Source organism: Gouania willdenowi, unplaced genomic scaffold (assembly GCF_900634775.1).
Source record: "Gouania willdenowi unplaced genomic scaffold, fGouWil2.1 scaffold_55_arrow_ctg1, whole genome shotgun sequence".
Lineage (NCBI taxonomy): Eukaryota > Metazoa > Chordata > Actinopteri > Blenniiformes > Gobiesocidae > Gouania > Gouania willdenowi.
Genome location: NW_021145219.1, coordinates 1417761 through 1442531, shown reverse-complemented (window position 1 = coordinate 1442531; position 24771 = coordinate 1417761). Strand labels below are relative to the sequence as shown.

General features: G+C 38.9%; 1 protein-coding gene across 1 annotated transcript; it reads left to right on the top strand.

Moving 5' to 3' along the window:
* Positions 1–67: 67 nt before the first annotated feature.
* On the top strand, positions 68–23050 carry prorp (protein only RNase P catalytic subunit). Its single transcript, XM_028442541.1, has 11 exons — positions 68–659; positions 732–870; positions 973–1207; positions 2675–2970; positions 3060–3107; positions 3177–3309; positions 7011–7121; positions 8497–8645; positions 9287–9485; positions 10445–11135; positions 22928–23050. The coding sequence occupies exons 1-10, from the start codon at positions 230–232 to the stop codon at positions 10571–10573; spliced, it is 1869 nt and encodes a 622-aa protein (XP_028298342.1). The 5' UTR covers positions 68–229; the 3' UTR covers positions 10574–11135; positions 22928–23050.
* The last annotated feature ends 1721 nt before the right edge of the window (positions 23051–24771 follow it).

Below are 24771 nucleotides of genomic sequence, written 5' to 3'. Positions count from 1 at the left end.
TTGTTAAAAAAAGATTGGAATTTTGTTTTTATTTTGAAAAAACATGCCCACTTGTCCTATATTGATGACGTAATCATTTGCGACTCGTGTCATACTTGCGTTCAACTGTTGGTGAAGAGCAGGGAGAGTATGTGAGTAAGACAAATATTAGACTGCACTCCACCTACTGTTTTTAAGTTAGACAATTTACTGAGAATACTAGGATGTATCAGTCTGGATAGGAAAGTATATGGAAAATCATATATTCATCATTATAGATAGGGCTAATGTTGCTAAACTGTTAATAATGCTTTTGTCACTCTCTAATGTTAAGCATTTCAACATGGGCTCAATCAGAGTTTGTTTAAGGTCTTTGCAGCCTCTTTTTCCCTGGAGCCATACAGCTGTCTTTACACGCCCTTTGTGCACCAGTGACACTAACTCCAGACCTTGCAGCAGACAGACAAACAAAGGAAAAAGCAGTGAGCTTACTACTGGACAGAGCAGAGCCAAAAACCACTTATGGGACAATGTTTTGGAGGGAAGAGAAAAGAGACATTACTCTCCAAAATCAGTGTTTGCTGCTGGCACTGCAAAGAGAATAGCCAACATGCTCAAGAGTAAGGCATCTGTGGAAGAGGAGGAAGATGCGCTTCAACCGAGATTTTCAAGAGGAACAGGTGGGATGAGCGGAAGGTGGAGAATTAAATGATCATCATTAAGTTTCTATGCTTCATTCTCATTTTCTACAGGAAAAATGCAGCTTCCAGATCGGCCACTTGCTGCCACAGAGTGGAGGAAGCTAAAGACTTCTCATGCAAACCCTCAGCGTTTTGATATCCAAATGTTGTCTGCATTGTTCGCATCTAAGGCTGAGCTGGATATAGCAAAGTGAGAAGCTCAAAGAGACAATTAGTCGCATTCACTGTGGAAATGCTTAAAACATTTTTAGACCATATTTGATTGTAAAAGTATTACTTTTGTTTTCTCCAGGTCTCTGCTGACTTTTGTAGCAAAGGAAACAGGCACATTGTCTTATGAGCTGCTTTTACGGTATCTGACGCTGTGTGTGAGTGGTGGTCATGACGATGAGGTGTTTGATGTTTATGACATCATGTGTGGGAGTTTCACTTCCCTGGAAACGGGAGCTTCTAGTCTTTTCATTAAGTCTTTCAGTCGAACAGCGAGGTGGAGGGAAGCACTCAGCATCCTGCAGGACATTAAAAAGGTAAGTCTGTGTGTTTAGACATAAAACACAATGTCTGATATTACCTCTTCTATAGTGCAGCAGATTAATTGCATATTTCAAGAGAATCGTTTACTTTGGTATAAAAGCTTGGAATTTGGCACAGATACTCTCTAAGGGCCACTATTTTGGAAAAAGGCGTTGGCCTCTCAAAAATTCAACATGTCGGTCATTTTTCAAGATGGCCGCCATTGCTATGCAATGGTTATTATATAACCAAAAAATCCTTGAATCGGGCCAAACAAGGTGTCCGCGGAAAGGTCTGGTCCTCCCGAGTCCGAATATGTGCAGAGTTAAAACCGCGCCTGCTAGAGGCAAAACACTCAATCGGGGTACAAAAAAATTGCTTATTTTGTAAAAAATGTGGCACCAGCAGATGCGTTTTATTCCCCCAAGTCCGAATATGTGGTTTGTTTTCAGCTAGAGGCCGAATTGCGCCCGGAGGAGGCCGCGGAAATTTGGTGTTTTCCTGCACCAGGGTAATCTTGGTCATTGGGAGAAAGCAGTTGCTCCTTTTTACTCATACTCCTCTGAGGTTACCCCTCATGCAGGTCACTGCATCAGTTGTCAGCTCTCGATTCTCATCTCCACATAGCGTTTATCTAAATTTTAACAAGGAGAATCACTCTCCATGGCTATTTTTGTTCATAAACGACTCTAACAACCTTTTTCAAACAATCTGTGGAGGCAAATTTTAGCATGCTGCCTTTACAGTGAAGAAAAATGACTTTTTCGGTCATATCACTGGCTGCTGTGCTAAAAAGACACAGCCCACTGTCTCCAAATCCTCGCTTCTGATTGGTTAATCCCACACATGGGAGAGCAGGGAGGGTAGGGGCCATTTCTAAGAGCATTAATCAGTTTTGCTACAGACGTCTTGAAAAATATGTTGCAAAACTCATGCAGCGCAGATTCACACGAGAAAAGTAGTTTGTGCATCTGTAGCGGCAGATTCGAGAAGTTGTAACCAGAGAGTTGTGGTTGTATACGATCATTTACGCAAGTAATTAAAAACATGTGAATAAATGTTAGATTACAAGTTTGCAGCTGTAATTTTATGTGTAAATATCAGTTTTTTCCCCATCATTTGTGTCATTAAATTTATTTCACGTGTGTGGATGATTTTTATACACAAGCTCACATCACATTCTACAAGCTCTCACATTTTGCAACATATCGACCTTCATAGAAAACACCAAACTTCTGCGGCCTCGGGAGGACCAGACCTTTCTGCTAACACCTTGTTTGGCCCGATCCAAGCATTTTTTGGTTATATAATAGCCATTGAATAGCAATGTCGGGCATCTTGAAAAATGACTGTCATATTGAATTTTTGAGTGGCCAAAGCCTTTTTCCAAAATAGTGGCCCTTAGAGAGTATCTGTGTGAAATTTCATACTTTTATACCAAAGTGAACATTTTTTTTACTAATCTGCTGCACTGTCTACAGGTCTTAACACCATCACCACGCAACTATGGTGACGTCATTGCAGCAGCAGTGGATCATGATGACAGGGACACGGCATGGGCTTTGTATAATGAGTTAATAGGTAAAGGGTTGAGCCCCCACCAAAAGACATGGGAGGTTCTATTTCAGGGAGGGAGAAGGCCTCAGAAGACTAAAGCAGAGGGGAGGTCCGCGGAGGCGGAGCAGGATAGCCTGCTAGAAATTCTGCTGTACCTGAGAAATAACCAGATCTACCCTCAGCACAGCCTTGCCAACTGCATCAAGACCTGGTTTGAGAGGTAAAACAGAGCAACAAAGATTCTCAGAGTGGAAAAATGAACTTTCATTACTCCTCAAGTATCCTCTCTCTCTGTCTTCTATCCTTTAGTCTCCCAGGACAGAAATGGGAAGGAAACTGGACCAGTGCCAACCCAAAGTAAGGAGTGCTGTGTTCTTGCCTCTCTTGTTTTGAGTTTGATTAAACTTTGTGTTCACTTGTGCTCAGGGGAGTCTGCAGATGCTGTGGGTCACAGTTAGAGTCCATTCAGCTTACAGATGAAGAGTACCAGGAGCTAAAAGACAAAGTGATGGCTGACATCATTCAAGGACCAGATGTTTTTAATAAGACCACTCCAGAGGTACTCGCGTGCACACACATGCACACATGCTGTCTACTCAGCATCTTAATATGCCACACCTGTGAGGTGGGATGGATTATCTCTGCAAATGAGAAGTGCTCACGAACACAGATTTCGACAGATTTGTGAACATATTTGTGAGAAAGAGGTTATTTGTGCATACAGAAAATATTTTAGATCTTTGAGTTAAGCTCGTGAAAAATAGGAGCAAAAACAAAAGTGTTGCGTTTATATTTTTTGTTCAGTGTATATTTATCAATTGTTTTCATTAATTCAAGTACACCGCATATGAAATTGTCATTGGTGGTCTAGGTTTGCAACAAGCCTACTCAACCCTAGTGGTCACGACACGTCACTGCATAGAACAATCCCAAATCCCATAGTGTGAATAGAAAATTAAACATGTTTGTGGCACACATATAGCCTACTCAAAGAGGGGGCGGGCTCACATCACACAACCATAACCCACAAGGACCGAACGTGAAAAAGTCTGAAAAAACTGTGGTGGGGAATAAATAAAAATTATATATTTTTTTTTCTTCTTTTTTTTAACTGGAATTTTCAAAATAAAAATCATTTTTATCTACACATTTGATAAATTGATTTTTTTGCCCAACCCTATCTTCCAGATTTTCAATAAATCTTGTATGTTCCGCAATACTTCTGGGTTGTTTGGCAATGAGACGTTGAACCTCCAGTATTTGGGGGGTCCCTCTGGACTTGACTTTAAAGATAAACAGGTCCATGATGGTTCTGGGTTCAGTATGGCAGTCAACTGCTTTAAAAGCATCTTGTTTTGATAAGCAGAAAAAAAATCTTTTTTTGAGTGACTTGTACAGTGCATACGGAAAGTATTTACAGCGCTTCGCTTTTCCCACATTTCATCATGTTACAGCCTTATTCCAAAAGGGATTAAATTCCCTTTTTTACTCAAAATTCTACACATAATACCCCATAATGACAACTTAAAAACGTCTGTTTGAGATTTTTGGCAAATTTATTAAAAAATAAAAAATGAAGAAATCACTTGTACATAAGTTATCACAACCTTTGAGATCAAGCTCAAAATTAAGCTGAGGTGCATTCTGTTTCCACTCATCATCCTTGAGATGTTTCTACAGCCTAATTGGAGTCCACCTGTGGTAAATTCAGTTGATTGGACATGTCTATATAAGGTCCCACAGGAAATACTGAGAGTTGCTGCTGATATCTACAAATACCAGTTCTATCATCAATCCTACTGCTTAGTGACCTGTATTTTGATGTTTGGACCCTCAGTTAAGGTGGAGTTTGAGATTCTTGCTGGGGGGGCAAAAAATTATTAAATATATAGAACGTTTTGCTTCACAAATAAGGAATGAAAACAAATGTACCAATCTAACTGTTTTTTTTGTTATTGTCTCATTCCTGCAACATAAAACATGAAAGCTATGGACCTGCCAAAATCAATCCAAAATGCAGCTTGAAATGTTCAGCACCTACTGTAACTTAAAGGACAGAGTGAAGTTGCTAAAATTAAGCAGTGTTATTTGTTATGATGTTCTACATGATATATCGTACAACACTTTATACATGTGCCTTAATATGGGAAATACGCTTTAACATGGTGGAACACATTTGCTGGCAGCTGTAAATCACTAAGTTAGACAACAGGTAGGACAGAATAAAATGATTAAAAGCATTTAAAAGTCCAACAACGTAGATTATGGCATTAAAAGTCTCTAACTACGTCTGCGTGCTCCCTCCGCAGGAGGGACGCGGATTTTGTCACGTGAGAGCGAGTAGACACCGCTAAATCCAACGCTTTGTATCCAGACAAGCGTGCACTGAGTGCATTCTCTGTTCCAGCCGCTTGTCTTCTCGGTGCATCACTTCAAACAACAGGCTAATTAGTCTACGAAGCATCCGCGGTGTCCGCCATGTTGTAAACAAATCTTTGAGCTGCTACGGGAAGCAGGAAGGTTAAATGTTCACTTGATTTTATTTTGTGAACCTTGGAATTTTATACTGCCGTTTTTATCATTTCATAGTCACTGGGATTTTTGGCACTTGAAATATTTGTATATTATGTACATTAAGAATTGTTTTTTTTTTTTTCGAATAAATTTTGGAAAACTGTAATGAAAACTTTTCATCACTAAGGGGGGCATTGCCCCTCTCGCAAAAAAACGCCTATGCCTCAGTTCATAGGGGCATTTATCTATTTTTTGGTTCATTACGCTGGTTAAAATCCCTTCCCACTATATTAATCCCCAACTTATCTAAACGTAGAATGACGCAATTTCTTAAAAAAAATGTCACTTTATCTTTATTTGGTAAAGACTCATAATAGTTATACTTGTCTCACCAATTTTACCCCCCACCATCACGTGGCAATGGGCATCCCTCTTTATCTAGATGTATTTTGTCTCGTATGAAACCTATTGATTTGGAAGTCACCCTGTTCCTCTATTTCAGTTACTCTGGCTTTTTTCTCTATTTCTGATTGCTTCATATGAAATAATAGAGCCTCTGAAAAAGTCCTTAAATGCCTCCCATAATATGTTTGGTTTCTGAAATGTCATTTGTTTCATAATAGAAATCTGAGGTTTGAAATAGTTACAAAAGTAATTTTCAGTGAGTAATACATTGGAGAATGGCTTCATTCTCCAATTTGTTTGTAGTGCATAGTCTCTTGTAGGGTGCTGTGTGGGGACTACGATCAGAATATGAAAATATTTGGATAGTTTGTATTTACAATTATTTTGCATCAATAATAAAATATTTAATCCTGGTACTGTATATGCATTGCGGAGCCCTTGAATCTCTAGACTTCAAACAAGTTATTATGTTAAAAAAGGCACTTGAACCACTTTTATCTGTTTATTGAGTAGTGAGTTGAAGACCTGTCGAGGTAAGGCTCCAGAGCACAATTAAAGTTCCCTGCAAGTATGACATTTTGTTTGAGAGATGTCTGGTATAAGGGACATCACTTTTAAATATAATGGATTGTCTGTGTTGACCATAATGCATACTTTATACTATAAGTTTAATAAGATAATTGGTACAGAGTATTTCTTAAGTAACAATCAAATACTGGCCTTCTTTATCATATATTGTGTTTAATGAATTAAAACTGCCGTGCCTCTTGTTTTCGCATGAAATGACAAATTTTCCACTAAACCAACATGCCGAAATACGTTTTATTCATTTACCGATACATCTTTGTCTGGAAAGTGAGTCTTTATGTTCATTCCCTGTAAGAATATTATATCTGAGAAGTGGCAATTCTTCCAAATCAAATACCCAAAACACTAATGAATATAAATCACATATTGTCTTTTAAAACTTAATTTTGTTCTTTCTGGCCCAGTACAACATTATTATGTGGATCGTTGGTTTGGGACCACTGGTTAATAGGGCTACATAAAAATAGTGACCACCAGCCAAATAGATTATTCTGTGCTGATGTTAAACTAGAATTACAGGAGTCGAGGAGGCCTGGGGTAATATAAAATTTATTGTGTTCAGGACCACTTGCTCTCTCCCTAATCATATCACTGTCAAAAGCTACTGCTGGAATCCAGATTCATCTTTTGGACATTTTTTTGACCCGTTCATCTGTAACTCCAGCTCATTGACCAACATACCTCCCAGTGTTCTCTCAATTTTTATATCAGTTGAAGAATGTCATTCTTCATCTGTGTGTTTTGTGAGTTCAGGAGCTGGAGCGCTTCAAGATGTTTGTGAAGAGGAAACCAACTTTTGATGTGGTTGTTGACGGGCTGAATGTTGCCAATATCAATATGGACAAGAGCAGGCAGTCGGACACGGTGAGATGCTACTCCTGCATACAAATTATTCAAAGCAATGTCACTTAATGTCTGCAGTTTGTTGTCCACAATAACAAGTGCTCTGGATATTAGCTATGTATCGTACATGCCTGAACAACATCTGTGATAACGGAATTATTTGGGGCACTTTTTAGGGACACCATTTGCATTACTAAGACAGCTTACTGCCTAAATATTTGACTTAAATAATTTAAATTCTGACTTGAGTGTTAAACAAATCATTAAAATTCGCAATGTGACTCAAAGGTATAGTCTACAATCTTGTTCAGTAATACTTTGTTATACTGGGTGAAATAGTCCTACCATCCTGAGAATAGACAATCCATTATGTATTCAGAAAAAGGAACAAATAGAATCAGACCCCTATAGCAGCTGTGATCCTGTAAAAACTCTGACCAATCTCTGCCATTTGGTTCGAGTGTAAAGAACCAATCGAATGCCTGCCCACGATCCCCCTCATTTATATTATTTTGCAGTATCTGGATCTGCAGGCGTACTATTGTCTGTTTTTTTAATTCATTACAATAATATAGTTTACTTGCAGGTGAATAAGACATGAGGTAATTCACATTTGTGGGGGCGTGGCTTTGAAAGGAGAGGTGTGAAAACCAAAGCCGTATAGAGAGAGTTGCGACAACGGAAGTTCAAAATGCTTGGCCGTCATGTGATTCATGTAGACTCAATTTGTTCCCGGAAGTTATTAGATATGCTGATAATAATAATATCTATGATCATTGAAACGTCTTACCGTTCAAAAGTGCATCACAAACTGTCTAATCCACTCTTGCTTCATTGCGCTGGAACAGTCAACTGCTCACTTTCGAGGAATGATTGTGAGGCTTCATGGACCACCATTACTGTAACGAAAACTAACCATTGAGTGAACGGAGTTGTCGCAACTTTCTCTCTAAACGGCTCTGGTGAAAACATTTCAAAAGTCTTTAATCTTCCTTTGTTTCCCCTTGACTGAAGATGATATCTACCATCAGCAAAATCTGGTAGTTTTACAACTACTTATAGGTGGTTGTATGCAGGGCACACTAAGTAGTCATCTACTCAGGTGAGAACTGTCTTACATCCTTACAGTACCAGGCACCAAAGGTCTTTTAATTGTTGCTCGGGACCTAAGATTGAGTCATGAGCTTTGCCTCTGCTAAGATAAAATGTAAAATATATGTTTTTGTTTATAAGGTCACTGCCATTTATTCACATTTCTAACAATAGATGGTCAAATTTGTACTGTATTTTTTCAAATGTTTGGCATTATCTACTTACTGATCTGGGAATCACAATTTTTTATAAATGGAATTTGTTTTTGATTTTTGGAATTTGAATGCATACGTGTGTGTTTCAGTTGTTGGCGGTGCTGTCAGAGCTGGAGTGTCAAGGCCTGGTGGTGCTGGTTCTTGGAAGGAAACACATGCTGTATCCCTCCAGATCCTGGAACCGAATGAACATGAACTTGGTTCAGCAGAAGGCTCATTGTTTCTTCACAGACAATATGTGAGCATATAATAAGGACACAGTGCATAGAATCCCCATTCGAAATACACACTACCATTCAAAAATTTTGTCACACAGTCTTATTTCTATAAGAAGGCATGTCCAAACTGACTATGTACAGTATATTACTATGTTGAAAATATGTATTTAAAGTTAGGGTACAACATGCAGTTGTTGCACATGTATGCAGAGAAGAATGCAGATGTTTATTTGTCAACAGGTGAACTCACCAAAATGAAAGGAATTGACAGTTATTTGTTATTAGCTAGTCACATTTTTAGACCAGGAGTCACATACTTATCTACATCCTCATACTAAAGCAGTACTGAGAGCACCTGGTGTCTGGTTTGGAGACTGGTTTGGCTGAGCTGTGGGTGGCACAGATAGGAATGCTGAGGTTCGACTTAGGTTTTTCTGATTTTCACAGCAGATGGCAGGCTTTCCCCATCTCCCTCAGAAACACATGATTTATTATAACCCTGCTTCAATGACTACAAAATGAAACAAGGACAATTCATATGTGCAATTTTGAACATTATTCTGCCAATTTAAAACAATGGTCTGCATTTTATTTATTTTGAGTTAGCCTTTTTGATAATGAATTAATCGGTTTTACTCCTAAATAACTGCTTTTGTGTTAGTTCTGAAGATGACCCTTTTCTGCTGTATGCTGCTTTGCACTCTGGGAACCACTGTCGCTTTGTGAGCCAGGATTTGATGAGAGACCACAAGGCTTGTCTGCTGAACGGAGCAGCCCAAAGACTCTTTTTCAAGTGGCAGAGGGGCCATCAGCTTGTAGTTGATGGGTATGTCCCCGCAGGCAGAAAGGTTCGATTTCAGGTGAGGAGTAAGCATTCAAGGTAAAAAAAAAAAACATATATAAAGGCATAAGAGATTATCGTACTAAATAATTGGGTAACACATTACTTGATGTTTTATACGTAAAGGTTGACATTACACTGTCATTATGACATGATACCTGTCATTAGCATGAATAAGGTGTCATGAAGGCTGTCATTGAATGTTGTTACCCTAACCCCACTAGGAGTGAGTATTGGCAAGGATGTTGCAATATGATACGCTTCACAATACTTGGGTCGCGATATGATATTTCAGTATAGAATGATATTCCACCCAGTTAATATCAAAATTGTGTGTGTGCGTATGTGTGTGTCAAATATCTCCCCGACGTGGTGCCTGTTCGACCTGAAACTTTGTCAACGTCTTCCAAATACCCTGAGTGTGTGCCAGAGCTCCTGTGGACTTCTCTTTTGAGGAAAAATACTTTTTTACTGTTCCTTATTTGGTGATGATGTTTCAAAATGTTTATTTTCATGGTAGTTTGACCGTACGCTATTTAGACTGGACAGACCTCACTCAGAAGTTATTGACGGCAATGGCTGCTGTGTTGAAAGCTGTACATTTCTCAGCAGCGTGTGTGTGAGAACCAACGGAGGAGATTAGACTCCAAAAAACAACGGAAAAAAATATTAAAATGAGTTAAAAAAAAAAAAAAAACACATTCATCATGCGCATGTCTCATAGAATTAAACCAGAGAAATTGCACACACTATTTTACTTTGCACCTGCAAATATACCCCTTTATAATGCTACAGAGTATGTTATTATTATGCCCATAATTGACAACTCTAATTAAGCTCCCACTATATAAATACATACTTCCGACGGGCACTGTACTAGTAGCTCCAAATGTATCATAATTTTGCAAAATGTGTCGTAAGTGTTACCAATAATTGTGAATACTAAAGAACTGTGTATCTATATCTGTTTGTTTCCAGAGCATTCCCAGCTTTGACACTATTGTACAGACTTCAGGAAACTCGTGGCACATCCCCTATGATGACACTGAGGACAGGAGCACATATGAAGTGCCTCAACGTTGGCTGTGTCTAACTAGAAAACAGTGAACCTCTACTTGTTTCTTTTAGCCATTAAACATTTTTTATGTGCGGAATTGCTGCACTGTACCCGAATAAAAGGATTTCTGACTGTGGAAAATTAGTATAGTTAAAATTGCTATTTGCAAGTTCCATACATTCTGATACCAGTGAATAAATGTGTACCTCTGATATCAAACCAGGATCCCCTGTTTACAATACACCTTGGTCATAATTAAAACTGACATTGATTGAAAAGGTTTGTAATTCCCTTTACAGTAATTAATCATTTTTAGTGAGGGTTTACAAAGGCTTGCAGTCACACTGAGTCTAGCACCTTTAGCTCATAGGTAGAAGGTTCCTATTTTTAGTAGAGTCCTTTGATAAGAGTAAGAATCCCTCTCATGTTATTGCTGTATTTGAATTGAGAATAAGCAGAATAATTTGTTATGCATCAAACGCAGATCAGGGGTGGATCTACCGGCCAAAACAAAGCCTTGCACCTCTGCTGCCACCCTTATTTGGGCACACGGGCACGGAGCTATACGGCCGCGGTCCGCCGACCGGTAATGCCCCGCTGCTGAAAAGAAAGGTAAAACCATAGTTGCCAGCACTTACACATTTGCAGTGAGCACACATTTGTATCAGAAAAAGTAACAGCCCTAGACCTTCTATCCCCTCCTGCCTTCAGCTGCAGCTTGTGTGTTCACAGATTGTGTGTGAGGCAATGTGTACTGACGTGGTGTCCAGTGTGTGCTGAATGTGCACATGTATATTTAGCATCATAATCCGTGTACCCTTCGTTCTTTGGTTATTCCGTTTTAAAACCAAAATTAAAATAACAAATAAACGGTGTGGTTATTTTTGATTTACACAAATTTATCATATGCTCCTTAAAATAAGTTTGTATACTTAGTTATACAGTGCCTTGCGAAAGTATTCGGCCCCCTTGAACTTTTCGACCTTTTGCCACATTTCAGGCTTCAAACATAAAGATATAAAACTGTAATTTTTTGTGAAGAATCAACAACATATGGGACACAATCATGACTATTACAGACCATCAACTTATCTTACACCTGTGGCTAACCATAAGTTTTAAATTCCTTGTAATAAAACTATCCATCCATCCATCCATCTTCTCCCGCTTAGCCGTTTCCGGGTCGCGGGGGCAGCATCCTCAGTAGTAATAAAACTAAACTAACAAAAATGTTATTCTAGAAGAAAATAGAGATTTTATGTGTGAAAAGTTTTATTTACAGTAGCTGCCAACATGTCGGCTTTATATGCATGCTTAATATGTTGCAATAAATTAGCATGTGTTGACCGACATGATCATTTGTTATCTATTTCAAGTCAAGTCAAACACACATAACCTTCATTTATTCCCCATAAAAGCCCTATGTTTGTATGTTATTTTTCTTTTGTGTGATGTTTTTTTCTTTCTCTTTTTATTTTGCTCCATTGAGTAGAGATTCGACTTGTGGGTTTGACTTTAGTATTCTATTCTTACTATTGTTATTTCGAACACTGTATATGACATTCAAGGGCCTTGTTTTATGTATATATTCTGTACCTTTTCTCAATAAAAAATAAAATGAAGAAGTGAGGGCTATTATCAAACAGAGGATAGAGAGAAGAGGACGATGGTATTACAGAATGCAGAGGAGAGCAGAAAGAATAATTTCAAGACTAAGATTTGGTCACACAGGGCTGGATGACACGTTATGTAAAACAGGGAAGCATGATTCGGGTAGATGTAGCTGTGGGAAGACTGAGACAGTGGAGCATGTTGTTTTTTTAATGTGGAAATATGAAATAGAAAGAGGTAGTTTGGTTAAAAATCTTGAGCGAATCAAAAGCCAGTTTAGTTTGGAGATATTGAGGCATAGGTCTGAAGGTAAATAATGATTTATTATTTCAATATTTGAGGGAAATAGTTTTGTTGGATAGAATAGAGGATGTTTGTATTGTTTTTTTGTTTTTTTTTGTTTCTTGCGAAAGAGAAGTCAGGTACTGAGATCCACACTCCATATCAGTTGGTGGCAGTAATGCACCATGTAGTTGTTTACCAACCGCCATAGAACTCCACATAGAAGAAGAAGGAGAAGAAGAAGAAGACCTGACGCCCGGTGGTCGTTCGTCGGTGAGTCCTCTGATAATACCCAACTGAAGCCGCGGGTACAGTGTTGTTGACGTCGAGAAGCTGCTCGTTGACGGGGTAACGTCGCTGTTCACACGGTCTCCTCTGCTCCCGAAAATGTAGGCAATGTTTTGTGCTAAATAGAGCCATTTAGAGAGAGAGAGAAAGTTGCGACAACGGAAGTTCAAAATAGACTCAAATAGTTATTGGCGGGCAATTGGAATCTATCTATTCCGATTGACATAACTGGGATTTTAGGTAATTTGTCGTCAATAAGCCTTTACAAGCCTGGTCACAGACGAGCTAAAACACGTGCTCTGGACACTAATGTTGGACGGACCGGAAAATGCACAGGAGTGACAAGTAATGTAAGTGAAAGGTATGATCTTGTATGTGATATATTGACTCTTCTTCAGTCTATTCAAAATGGGGTCTCATGTTAGATTTGTTTGGGTCTCAGCTCATGTGGGCCTAGGTTAGAATTAACTGGCAGATAAGTTTGCAAAACAGGCTTTCAGGGAAAGCATTGTATTTACTCACTGTAAAATTGCTAAATCGGAGACTAAGTCGTTAATTAAGAAATATATTAAAAAACTATGGCAGGATAGATTGGATGGGGGAGCCAAGGGAAGGGATTTTTTTTTATCATGTGAGTCCCCAGGTTGGGTTGGGACGTCAAGGAGGAAGATTACAAATAGGACATACAGGATTAAACTAAAAGTTTCAGTTGATGGGAAAGCATGAATCTGGTTGTTGTGAAGCCTGTCATGAAACAAACGGTAGAGCACTTTCTAATTAGATACATGGCCTTTGATAGAAAAATACATATTTCAAGAAGCAGGGTGGAGGGCATACAAGAGACCTTCACTTTGCAAGATATCTCAAATAAGCTCTGATCATAGGGTTGTTAGATAATTGTTTGAGTATCATAGGAGTGCTAGATCTAATAATAGGATTAGTAATTTAAAAATAAAAATAAAAATTCGTACCTTTCATGCTACGCTTTTGAGCCATACAGTTGATCGTTCACATACACGAAGTAACAGGAGGGTGGCAGTAGTGCGCTGTAATTGTCTGCATTCGCCGGTAAACAAGCGAAGAAGCAGCAGCAGCCAGGTTTATTATCAAACAGAGGATAAAGGAAAGGTGGTAAAAACAATGGGAGGAAGAGAGAAGAGGACGATGGTATTACAGAATGCAGAGGAGAGCAGAAAGAATAATTTCAAGACTAAGATTTGGTCACACAGGGCTGGATGACACGTTATGTAAAACAGGGAAGCATGATTCGGGTAGATGTAGCTGTGGGAAGACTGAGACAGTGGAGCATGTTGTTTTTTTAATGTGGAAATATGAAATAGAAAGAGGTAGTTTGGTTAAAAATCTTGAGGGAATCAAAAGCCAGTTTAGTTTGGAGATATTGAGGCATAGGTCTGAAGGTAAATAATGATTTGTTATTTCAATATTTGAGGGAAATAGTTTTGTTGGATAGAATAGAGGATGTTTGTGTTTTTTTTTTTTTTTTTTTGGCTAAAGAGAAGTCAGGTACTGAGATCCACACTCCATATCAGTTGGTGGCAGTAATGCACCATGTAGTTGTTTACCAACCGTCATAGAACTCCACATAGAAGAAGAAGAAGGAGGAGGAGAAGAAGATGGTATTCCATAAAGCGGGTTATGTTCAAACTCTGAGTATGTTCAGGCTCAAATGAGGGAAACTCTGAGTATCCCATTCCTAAACACGAGGTATGTTCTTTTCTGAGTATGTTACCCTGGCAACATTGTCCGTGAACTAAAGCTGGTCGAAGAAACCCTGGGTTTCTACCTGGCATTAAAATATCTACTGATGTCTGTAGTAAAGTTCACTGAATACAAACCTGTGGATAATATGAAGGAGGAGATGACAATTTAAGTGAATCCACTTTTAAGGCTCGATTGTTGTTTTATATTGTTATACAATCTGTAGATCACATATCTTTGAAGGTATGATGGCGCAGGGAATTGTGACGCTGCTCTTGGAAGCGATGGGTCACAGGTTTGCGTCCCGCTTCAGCATTTTTTTATGACATTTTTTAGGACATTGAGATGACTCTGGCGACAATATTACATTGAAAATCAATATAAATGATGCAATATCAAGCGGCAGTCACTGTCTTTATATCCAATGTAACGGTAGGGCTCTCTATGCAGCCATCCTATGCTGCTGCCACGTCTCCTCAGACACATTTTATTCATATTATTCACCGCTCATCACGTCACAGCAATAAAGTGATGAAGTGACCAAAAAGTGTGACTAATTACGGGTGATTTAAGCCACTATTGTCACTGAAGCCTGAACGCACCTTTAGAACAGGCTCATAATCCTCAAACCCCGGCTTATTTCACCCATTAGGGTGAATAAATTACTCTCTTCCGGGTGGTTGCCATGGCAGCTCGAGTAATCTCTGTTCCATTGATGATGGCTTTTTATCACGCGCGTGCACATGTGTAACCCAAGGTTTACATACTCAGGGTTGATTGACCCACTTCATACCAGCTGTAATGGAATCAGATACCCAGAATTTCCCATCGCGGGGTATGTTGTCCCAGAGTTTATGGATAAAGTCAGAGTTTGTTAACCCTCCTTTATGGAATACCCCTCTGACGCTCGGTGGTCGTGCGTCGGTGAGTCCTCTAATAATACCCAAATGAAGCCGCGGGTACAGTGTTGTTGTCGTCGGGAAGCTGCTCGTCGACAGGGTAACGTCGCTGTTCACACGGTCTCCTCGGGTCCCAAAATTTGAGTGAGTGAGAGAGTGAGTGTGAGAGAGAGGGGTTCAAAATAGACTCAAATAGTTCCCAGAAGTTATTGGCAGGCAATTCGAATCCATTGATTCCGAGTGCCATAACTGGGATTTTAGGTAATTTGTCGTCAATAAGCCTTTACAAGCCTGTTTACAGATGAGCGGAAACACGTGTTCTTGACACTAATGTTGGATGGACCGGAAAATGCACAGGAGTGACAAGTTTTTGGCTGAGCAGAGGTTGGTAGCGGCGAAAATGGCGGCACATGGGATGCCCATGTCAGAGAGTGATTCACAGGAGGAAGAAGAAGCAATAACAGACTCTGGCTCTGTCCGAATAGTCCCTCCTATCTCCTTTCCTTTCCACTGTTCCTTCACCGCATGAAGTGTTTCAATGGTGGCCATGATAAAGAGCGTCCGAGTTGTCTTTAAGCTCAGAAAAATAGGCTCAATGCATCCTTTTTACCTCCTTCAGCCCAGCAAACACTGATGCATTCTTTACCAAAGGAGACGAGGTAAGGATGACCCACAATTCTTTGCGGCGACAACATTTAAAGGGAAACGCACACTCGAACGCTCACAGTAACTCACAACAAGTAACGAAGATCATGTTAAGTTACCAATGCAATAACATGTAGGGCCATATCAAATGCTTTTTATTATTTTTCCAAATTCCGCTTTTTTTTTCCAAATTCCGTGTTTTCCACTTAAATGTTTTAAAATTCCGTTTTGTTTTGTTTTTTTGGAAATATTAATCATTTTTTCAGAAAATATTTTTTTTTTAACTCCTGTGATGAAACAAAATAAATTCTATTAAATAGACTTAAAAAACATAATTAAACAAAAATGTATGTAAAAAATAAAGTAAAATACTATTAAAAGGCAAATATAAATTGTACTGACAAGGATTATTCTGACTGCTACTTTTGAATTATTTATGTCATAAAAATGTATGAGAACAGCATTAATGTCACAGTCACCCAATTTCCTCTCTATCAATGGTTTGCTGAATCTGAGCAGGTCTGTTGTTTAAGTTTTGATAAACTTAATTTAATGACTTTGTTCCAGACCATATTGATTACACAAACATAAATGGACACAAGGATACGTCAGTTGTTTCACCACTAGGATCCAGAATATTTTACAGTATCAAAAGCATACCTATCAAGTATCCCGTTTTGGCTGGGAAACTCCCGTATTTTACCTCTCTTTCCCGCCATCTTCCCGTATTAGTATTTTCCCGTAATTATCCCGTATTTGAATGTAATAATAATTAAAAGATGCCTTACTAAACTGAATGCCGTCACTAGCCTCGCGAGAACTGCCAGCTGAAGTGACCTGAGTGGCAGTTCTCGCGAGATTGGTGCCGACAACGGCAACAAACCCACAAACAACTCAGAAAAGAGATGATGAACGAAGACGTTCCGGAAAAAAAACAAAGAACTGGTGTTAATCCGTTGTGAAATGTGAGAGTTTATCTTCCTAAAGAGCAGCAGGATGGGACACAGTTACACATTCTGTTAGATTAATAACTGAGATTTTAACGTCTACCACAATTAAGGAACCACGTAAGTCACCATGAAAAATCAGCCAATCACAAGCACCACAAATATACACTGCTTTATAAAGTGTTAAAGAATGTAAATTCTGCAACAAATGTTTATAATAAGTCATTAGTGAATAACAGAGAACCACATGAGTGAGCATGAAAAATTATAATAAAATATATATAATGAAAATAAAATGTTAATGTCTAACTTAAAGACAAGCAATGTGAAATTAACAGTAAATATGCAACGTGTTGACTTGTATATAAACTGTAAGTATATTAAATAAACTCATGTGCTTCATATACACATTTCTGTTTTTATTTAGGCTGTTTTATAATTTAAGAATTAGGGCTGGGCGATATATCGAGATTCAAGATGTATCGAGTTTTCTATTTTGGCGATATAGAAAACTACAATATTTCATATTTCATATGAAACAAAATACTAGTTTTAGGAGTCGCTGCTTTTACTTCTCAGAACAACATGTAAAGCTCAGTTAGGTGATTAATGAGTGTCACAGCTGTTTGTTAATAAATGTCCCTGTGCAAATTTCACCCAGAATTGTCTTCCTGGTCAGACTTCATTTGATAAAATTATCTAGATTTATATCGTATATCACCATTTTGAGAAAATATATTGAGATATGAGTTTTGGTCCATATCGTCCAGCCCTAGTAGGAATGTCCACAGCATTTCAATGTTAATAAAGGTCGACCTATCAGACTCTAATCACATAACTGTATTTAGTAAGTGGTTGACAAGTGGGTATTTTAGATTTCTTGTACACCTAACTTAAAATATAAGGGATACTGTAGCTTGGTTGGCCGGGTGGGACGGCTCATAGTGGGCGCCAGAAAATTTCCCTTGTTTTCAAATCCAAAACTTGACAGGTATGATCAAAAGTTATCATTAAACTTCCGTCGCAGACTCTACAATCCCTGTCATTGATTATCTCGTCAACAACAACAGAACAACTTTATCCACAGATCTTTTGTAGCTCTGATGAGATGTTGTACAAACACTCTCAGCAGGTGTAGCTGATTAAAGGTGATGATGCTTTCACGGCGCACCGCTGCGCTACATGAGAAACGGACGGAGTTTCACAGGTACAGCAAAGTTAAATGGGCACTGGTGGTAAGGCTGGGCGATATATTGAGTTTTTAATAAATATCGATATATTTATCTAGGAGATATAGCATAGGACTATATCGTAATATCGATATAATTGACTTAACATTAAAAGTTTCTTCCGTCGAGCCGCCAGTATGCCTTTTTCTCCTCTCAACCCTGCCCCGCCTCTCTCTCGCTTTGTCCCTCTGAAAGCTTCAATGACTCGTGTTGTGCCTTATGAAAGTGGGGCGAGATTACCAAAGCAGTCGCCTACCATATTGCTAAGGACATGGTCCCCATAATAAGCAAGTCTATGACAGGCATAATCCTTTGTAAAACACTGCGCGCTGTAGAGATCCAGAGGTGTCCGCGGGTCGATAATGTTATAAACCGGACTCAAAACAAATAGTTACCGTCACACTGCACATTTATTGTATGCAAGGGAAGCTCAAACACTGCTTCCATGTCGTTTCAAATGGGACGGTAACATTACATAAAAGTAACATTAAACTCTGTCCATGGTCTCAGTACAACCCAGGAACTAGGCAGGTCTGACTCAACTCTGACCTTATGTTACCATGGCTCCCTTAAAGGGAGAGTCCACATAAGGCCATCATTAAAGCGAGTGTGTCTGTGCGTGCATGTGTGCACGTGATAGTAGTGGCAACTGTTTATATATTATGTATCTGATAAATTCACAATTGTCAGTAATAATAAACAAATTGATAGTTAATTGTAATAATTAAAAAAAACTGTACAGCACTTTGGTCAGTTCAAGTTGTCTTTAAAATGTGCACAAATGCACATCATTTGATTTATATGTTTTAATATTGTTCTCTACACTTATGTTAAAATAAAGGTGTTTTTTTAAGGGTTTGCCTCTGAAAAAAGAAACTTAGCCGCATTATGTTTTATTCAACATAATCCATATTTCTGAGTGGAAGGTGAGTGTGAGCAATCATTCTTAATGTGACGTTCTTTTAGTTTTGCTTTTGTTCCTCGTAGCCTCTTTTCCTTTAATATACATTTAAACCTTTTGATGTTTGAGGTTATATCAGCGGAAAGTGTTATAAATCAGATTTTAGTCCATGTTTGGAAATTTGTAGTTTTTTTTACCACGGCAGACGTCACTAACTTTTGCGGCCGTCAGTTTATTACGTCACCTAGTTGAAGTACGTCTGATTGTCAAAGCAAACGTCATCGCCTTTCCCTAACTCCTCTCCTAACACCTTTCATTAACCATGTGACATCATCCACAGGGTTTTGGAAAAGTGGATTGGAAAGAAGATATGAGGGACTATTTGGACGCAGCCTCAGACTGGTCTCAAGTAGGGAAAGGGAAAAGAAACAGAGGAAGAAATGAGGGCACAGCAGGGATAAAAAATAAAGGCTGTGGCTATTGATACGGAAACGTATCAAGAGACTGCCAGTCAATGCAAACGCAGCGGGACACAAGGCCTGTATATATATATATATAGATCCCTTCTCTTGTCCAGCAGTGTACACGGCGGGCGGACTCTACTACTTCCTTTCTGGCTCCATTTTACTCTTAATCATGTTAATAAATGATTCATTACCCCTTTAGCACCGAAAGAATATCTGTAATATTACGTGAATATCTGTAAAAGTCACGTTTTTCTATTAGCTCTGTGCGCTAGCATAGCATCTCTTCTTCACTGCAAGAATTTCTGCATGCCAACCGACCACTGGGTTACCAGCGCCCTCTGCTGGTTCAAACAAATATCTGACGTAAATCAGTGAAATTACTGTTTTGTTTTTTTTTTTAAGTCCAATTGTTAAGGCACATTTTCAGTTGCACTTTTAAAAAGAAAAAGAACTATTATGCAGTTTTGCATTGTTTACTATAGAACCAGAATTTAAATTAATAGGCCTCTTCTTCATTTGTATTATTCCTTTATTTATTTCATTCAAGATTTATTTTTAGTTAAATTGCATTGTTTTTAATAGTTTATCAAGGGATTCTTTTGACAATGAAAAATAAAAGGAAAATAATACAGGATTTTCTAGTACCCCCCTCCAAAAAAAGGAATATTTTTCAGTCATCATATGTCGACAGCCCCATTTTGTAAAATAAATCGTGAGAGATTCGTATCGTGAACCCAGTATCGTGAATCGAATCGTATCGGGAGTTGAGTGAATCGTTACATCCCTAGCACACCGCCATCCTGACACAGTGAAAACACAGGGACAATACGCTTATGTAGAAAAGGTCCAGAAAACGTACCCATAATCCAGGGTGCTATTGATACGTTTCCATATCAATAGACACTTCCACAAATAAACAAGACTTACAGGAGAGCAGTGATGATGATAAAGAGAGGGCAGTAAGGAGAAAAACTGAACAAGCATGATTCAAAATGTTAGTCTAGGGGTCTGCAGAATTTTGGACCAAGTCCGTTTGTGTTGTCAAAAGAGCTAAACATTAAAGCGGAAGAGATTGAGATGGCGAGGTTTGTGAGTGATGGTAGTTTGCTGATTATATATAAAATAAAAGAACAAAAAGATTAGGCATTGAAGAGTATGGGTGGAAGCATGTTGGGATAGTTTTGTGATTGGAGAAAACAGAGTAACACGAGGAGTAATAACTGGAATTGTAGTTGAAGAGAATTTGGAGAAGCTGGAAAAAGAGATTAAAGGAGTGAAACGAGTGAAGAGACTCTACAGAAATGAGGAAAAAAGGAGGGTAAGGAGTTTGAAGGAGTGGTTCTCCCTCAGAGAATAATGATTGGGTACATGAGTTACCCAGTGAAGGCTTATATCCCCCCTCCAAGATGTTACAGGTGCCAGAGGTTTGGACTTGTGGTAGCAGTGTGTAAAGGGCAAACAGAAATGTCCTGTTTGCAGTAAAGAACACATGTTGGAGCAATGGAGTGAAACAGAAGCAAGCAAACAGTGTGGGACCAGAGAGAGGAAAGGAAAAAAATCAACAATGGAAATCAATCAGAGAAAGGAGGATATCAGTGAAACATTCCTATGGATAACTTAATCCTATTCCTATTTATTGCATATGTCATCAGTTGCACTGACCAGGCTAAACAGAAGACAGAAAAGATTAATATAATTGTGAAAGGGGCAGAGAAATTCCTAAATATGAAGGAGCTCTCATGGGAGGAAGTAAAAAGCATGTTGGAGAGTGACAGTAAAACTAGTGGCGGGAAGATGTAGAGCCCGGTTGGACTCCTAAGGAATCACTGCATGTCTGTGGTGGATTTACAAGAGTCTAATTGTGGGGGTGGGGGGGGGGGGTTATTTATTTATTTATTTTTTTAATTATCATTTTTCAAGTTAGTTGGTCTTAAATCTTGGTTCACTTATAATCCAGTGGGTGGCAGTAATGCACTAAATCGTAGTTTGCCAACCACCATTAAACTTTAAAGACAACGACGTGCTGTAACACATGTTTTGGTGCAGCTTTTGGTTGCAATAACCGGCACAGTATTCAAACCAGATCCCATGGGTTTAACATTTTTATGAAGTAAGATTGAACAATACTTTTGGCTATTTTACAATTTATAATATTATGTAATAACTAACATTACTTGCGTGTATCGTTATTAGAGCGGGAACTGGTACTCTCATTGTCTCTTGCTATTTTTTTTCTTCTTCACATTTTAAAGGTTTCCCAGTGATACAGGCTTGAGGAGGCAATGGGAAGTTGTTTTAAGACGGGAATGTAGAGCTGGGATAAACGATTATTTTTTAAACGATTAATCTAGTGATTCATTTTTCCAGTTTGATTCGATTATCTTCCCATTAATTGACTAAAAGTAATTTATACATATCTAAAATGAAAAAAACATAACATTAATTCCTTAACATTGCAATATATGTTTATTGTTCTACAGGACTCGAAACTGCGACCAAAATGGTCGCATATGCGAGTGTATTGTCACTGTGTGCAAGTGAAAATTTTATCTGGTCGCATCCGTGCGTATGGATGACACGTCCCTGTGTATTCAGTGGTTAAATGATGCTGAGATTTCCTGGTTACATGCAGCTTTCTCTGCCAATGTTTGTCTTTGTTTACATGTGTTCTGAATGTTGATTGGCTGGGGAAAGGGCGGGCGTAAGCGGGGAAAAGAGGGAATAATTCTGTTCCCACGGTAGTGTGAATGTATGACGGTGTAAGACGGTTCTTTGTGTGTTTGATCGTTTATTTTTGGCATGTTACTACGACCTCTATTAAAGCCTGTAAAACTGTCATAGCCCGAGTCACGTCATTACAATACCTTTTGGGCTACCGTGAGTGCGCCCCCTGCAGGGTGGGGGGAGGGTTTCCTGTAGTTGGTAACCTTACGCAGGCCTTTCCACACTTCTGAAGGGACTTTGTTTGATAAGCTTTGTTTTAGCTTCTCAGTGTAGCACCTCTTGGCTACTCTGATCTCCTTGGTTAGTGTGTACTTAGCCTGCTTAAACAGGACCCAGTCCCCACTCGAGTAGGCTTCCTCCTTAGCCTGACGCAGCAACAAAAAAGAAGAAAAGCGTAACAACTACGAGAGAGCGCAGTACTGAGGCAACCATCCGCGGCGCCATCTTGGTTATGTTTGGTATTACAGCTTAAGTTCAACTTTTTGTTTACAAACACGACTTGTTATGAGCTTAACAATAAACAGAAAGTCAGTGGACACTGAGTTGAAGTATAGACATGTTGTTGTTGCACGTTGAATGGCTCCGGTGTATCAAGATGAATTAATTAAATAAATGTCTAACAAAGTCAGAAACATGAATAACTTGTCATGCAGTTTGTCTGTGCCTTACATACATTGTGTCCTTGCATACAGTCACCACCATGGTTTGCTGTGCTGCATGGGGATGCTCCAATCGCTCCGAAAAAGGAGTGAAAATGTATGGCTTCCCAACCGAACTAGAGAGGAGAAAGAAATGGGTAGCCAAAGTCAGCAGGAGTGATCTCAAAATAAATCAGGATTATAACTATAAAAAACTCTGTGAGGTAATCATATTCAAACTTCATTTGTACTTTTTCACAAATAACACAATTGAAAAGCTTACTGTTTGATTAAAAAAATGAAGATATGTAGCCTATGTGGGTAAAAACAAAAACTGAGTTGTGTGTGTGAAGTAAACTCCAGTTATTCTGCAGGCACATTTTGAAGCAGACCAGTTTGTCAGGACACCAAAAGGCAAAACTAGACTGAAGAAAGATGCCATTCCCACAGTCTTTGTGCATCGCCCTGTGGCCAAAAAGAGGAGGAGCCCTACACCACGATGCACCACTGGACATGTGACTACAACAACAATAGCTGTTGATCACAGCTACAGTCTTAAAGATGGCAAAGGTATACAAGTATGAACTCTTAATATATCTCCTTTTTTAAGCGATACATTATTTTGAATACTTAAAAATTGACTGATATGTTTACTGCTTACATCAGTTCCCAAGATTGAAGAAAGAAGGGATGAGGTGACTGAGAGAATGGAAAATGAAAGTGAAGAAAAAGACATCATGGCTAGTGAGGAGAGACGGCGAGAACCGTCACAGCCCAGTCAGCCAACAGCCAGTGAGCCAGCAGACAGTCAATCCAATCTATTGAAAACGTTAAAGAGACAAGAAGAAATTACCAAAAAAGCAAAGGCAGCACTAAGAAAAATGAGGAGGGAAAATGCTGCTCTCAAGAAGACACTGAAAATTAGGGACCACAAAATAAAGAAAACTTTTTCAAAAGACCAAATTAAGGCGTTAGGCAGGCTAACCACAAAAGGCATGAAATGGAGCAATGAAACGATTGAGAAGGCATTGAAAATTCGCTTTGCTGCCGGTCCTGCAGCTTACAAGACCCTGCAGGAATTAGAGATTCCTCTGCCGGGAATACGAACCCTGCAAAGAAGGATGCAGTGTGTTAAGTTTGAAAAAGAACAACACCTAACAGGTGGCCATTTTGGAAACAAGAGCAAATCCAAAAAGGCTACAGGGAATAACAGTAGCCAAGTTTCAACATCTGGCAACTCCCAAACAGCTTTAAAGGTTTTATCAAGCCCATTGGTTGTTGCAATGGAAACATTTGAGCTAACCATTGCTCCTACAAGTGCTCCAGCACCCAGCCAACATCCAGCCAACACCACTGCTTCTCCTCTTACCAGCACACAGCCAGCATCACTACTCTGCAGCCTAACAGAACATCACTTGTCCCCAGTCATCATGACTTGCAGCATCATTGATCCTCACCATGCAGCAGCACAGCAGCCTTGAAATTATTACATTTAATAGGTGTGATTACTAATATAATTAATATAAAATGTTCAGTATGATTTCTTATGTAATATTGCAGTATAATACAAATCTGAAACACACTTTGTCATGTTTTCATAACTCACCATGGTCCGTTGATGCTCCATCATAGGATACCAGTCCTGTGGCATCACTGGTCCCTGTGCTCCTGCAGTAGTTCACTTACACGCTAACAAGTTTACTCGATTAGTAATAATCGAGTAATTTCTAGTAGTATTAGTAGTAATTACTTGTATAATACAGTAGTAGCCTATAATACATATAGTATTAAGTATAGTTCCCCATTTAGTTTAGTTATTTTCAACATTGTTGGCCTTTATTTAAACTTCTATGTGCTTTCAATCTCACTTAGGGCTTCTAACTTCCCTTTCCTTCTGC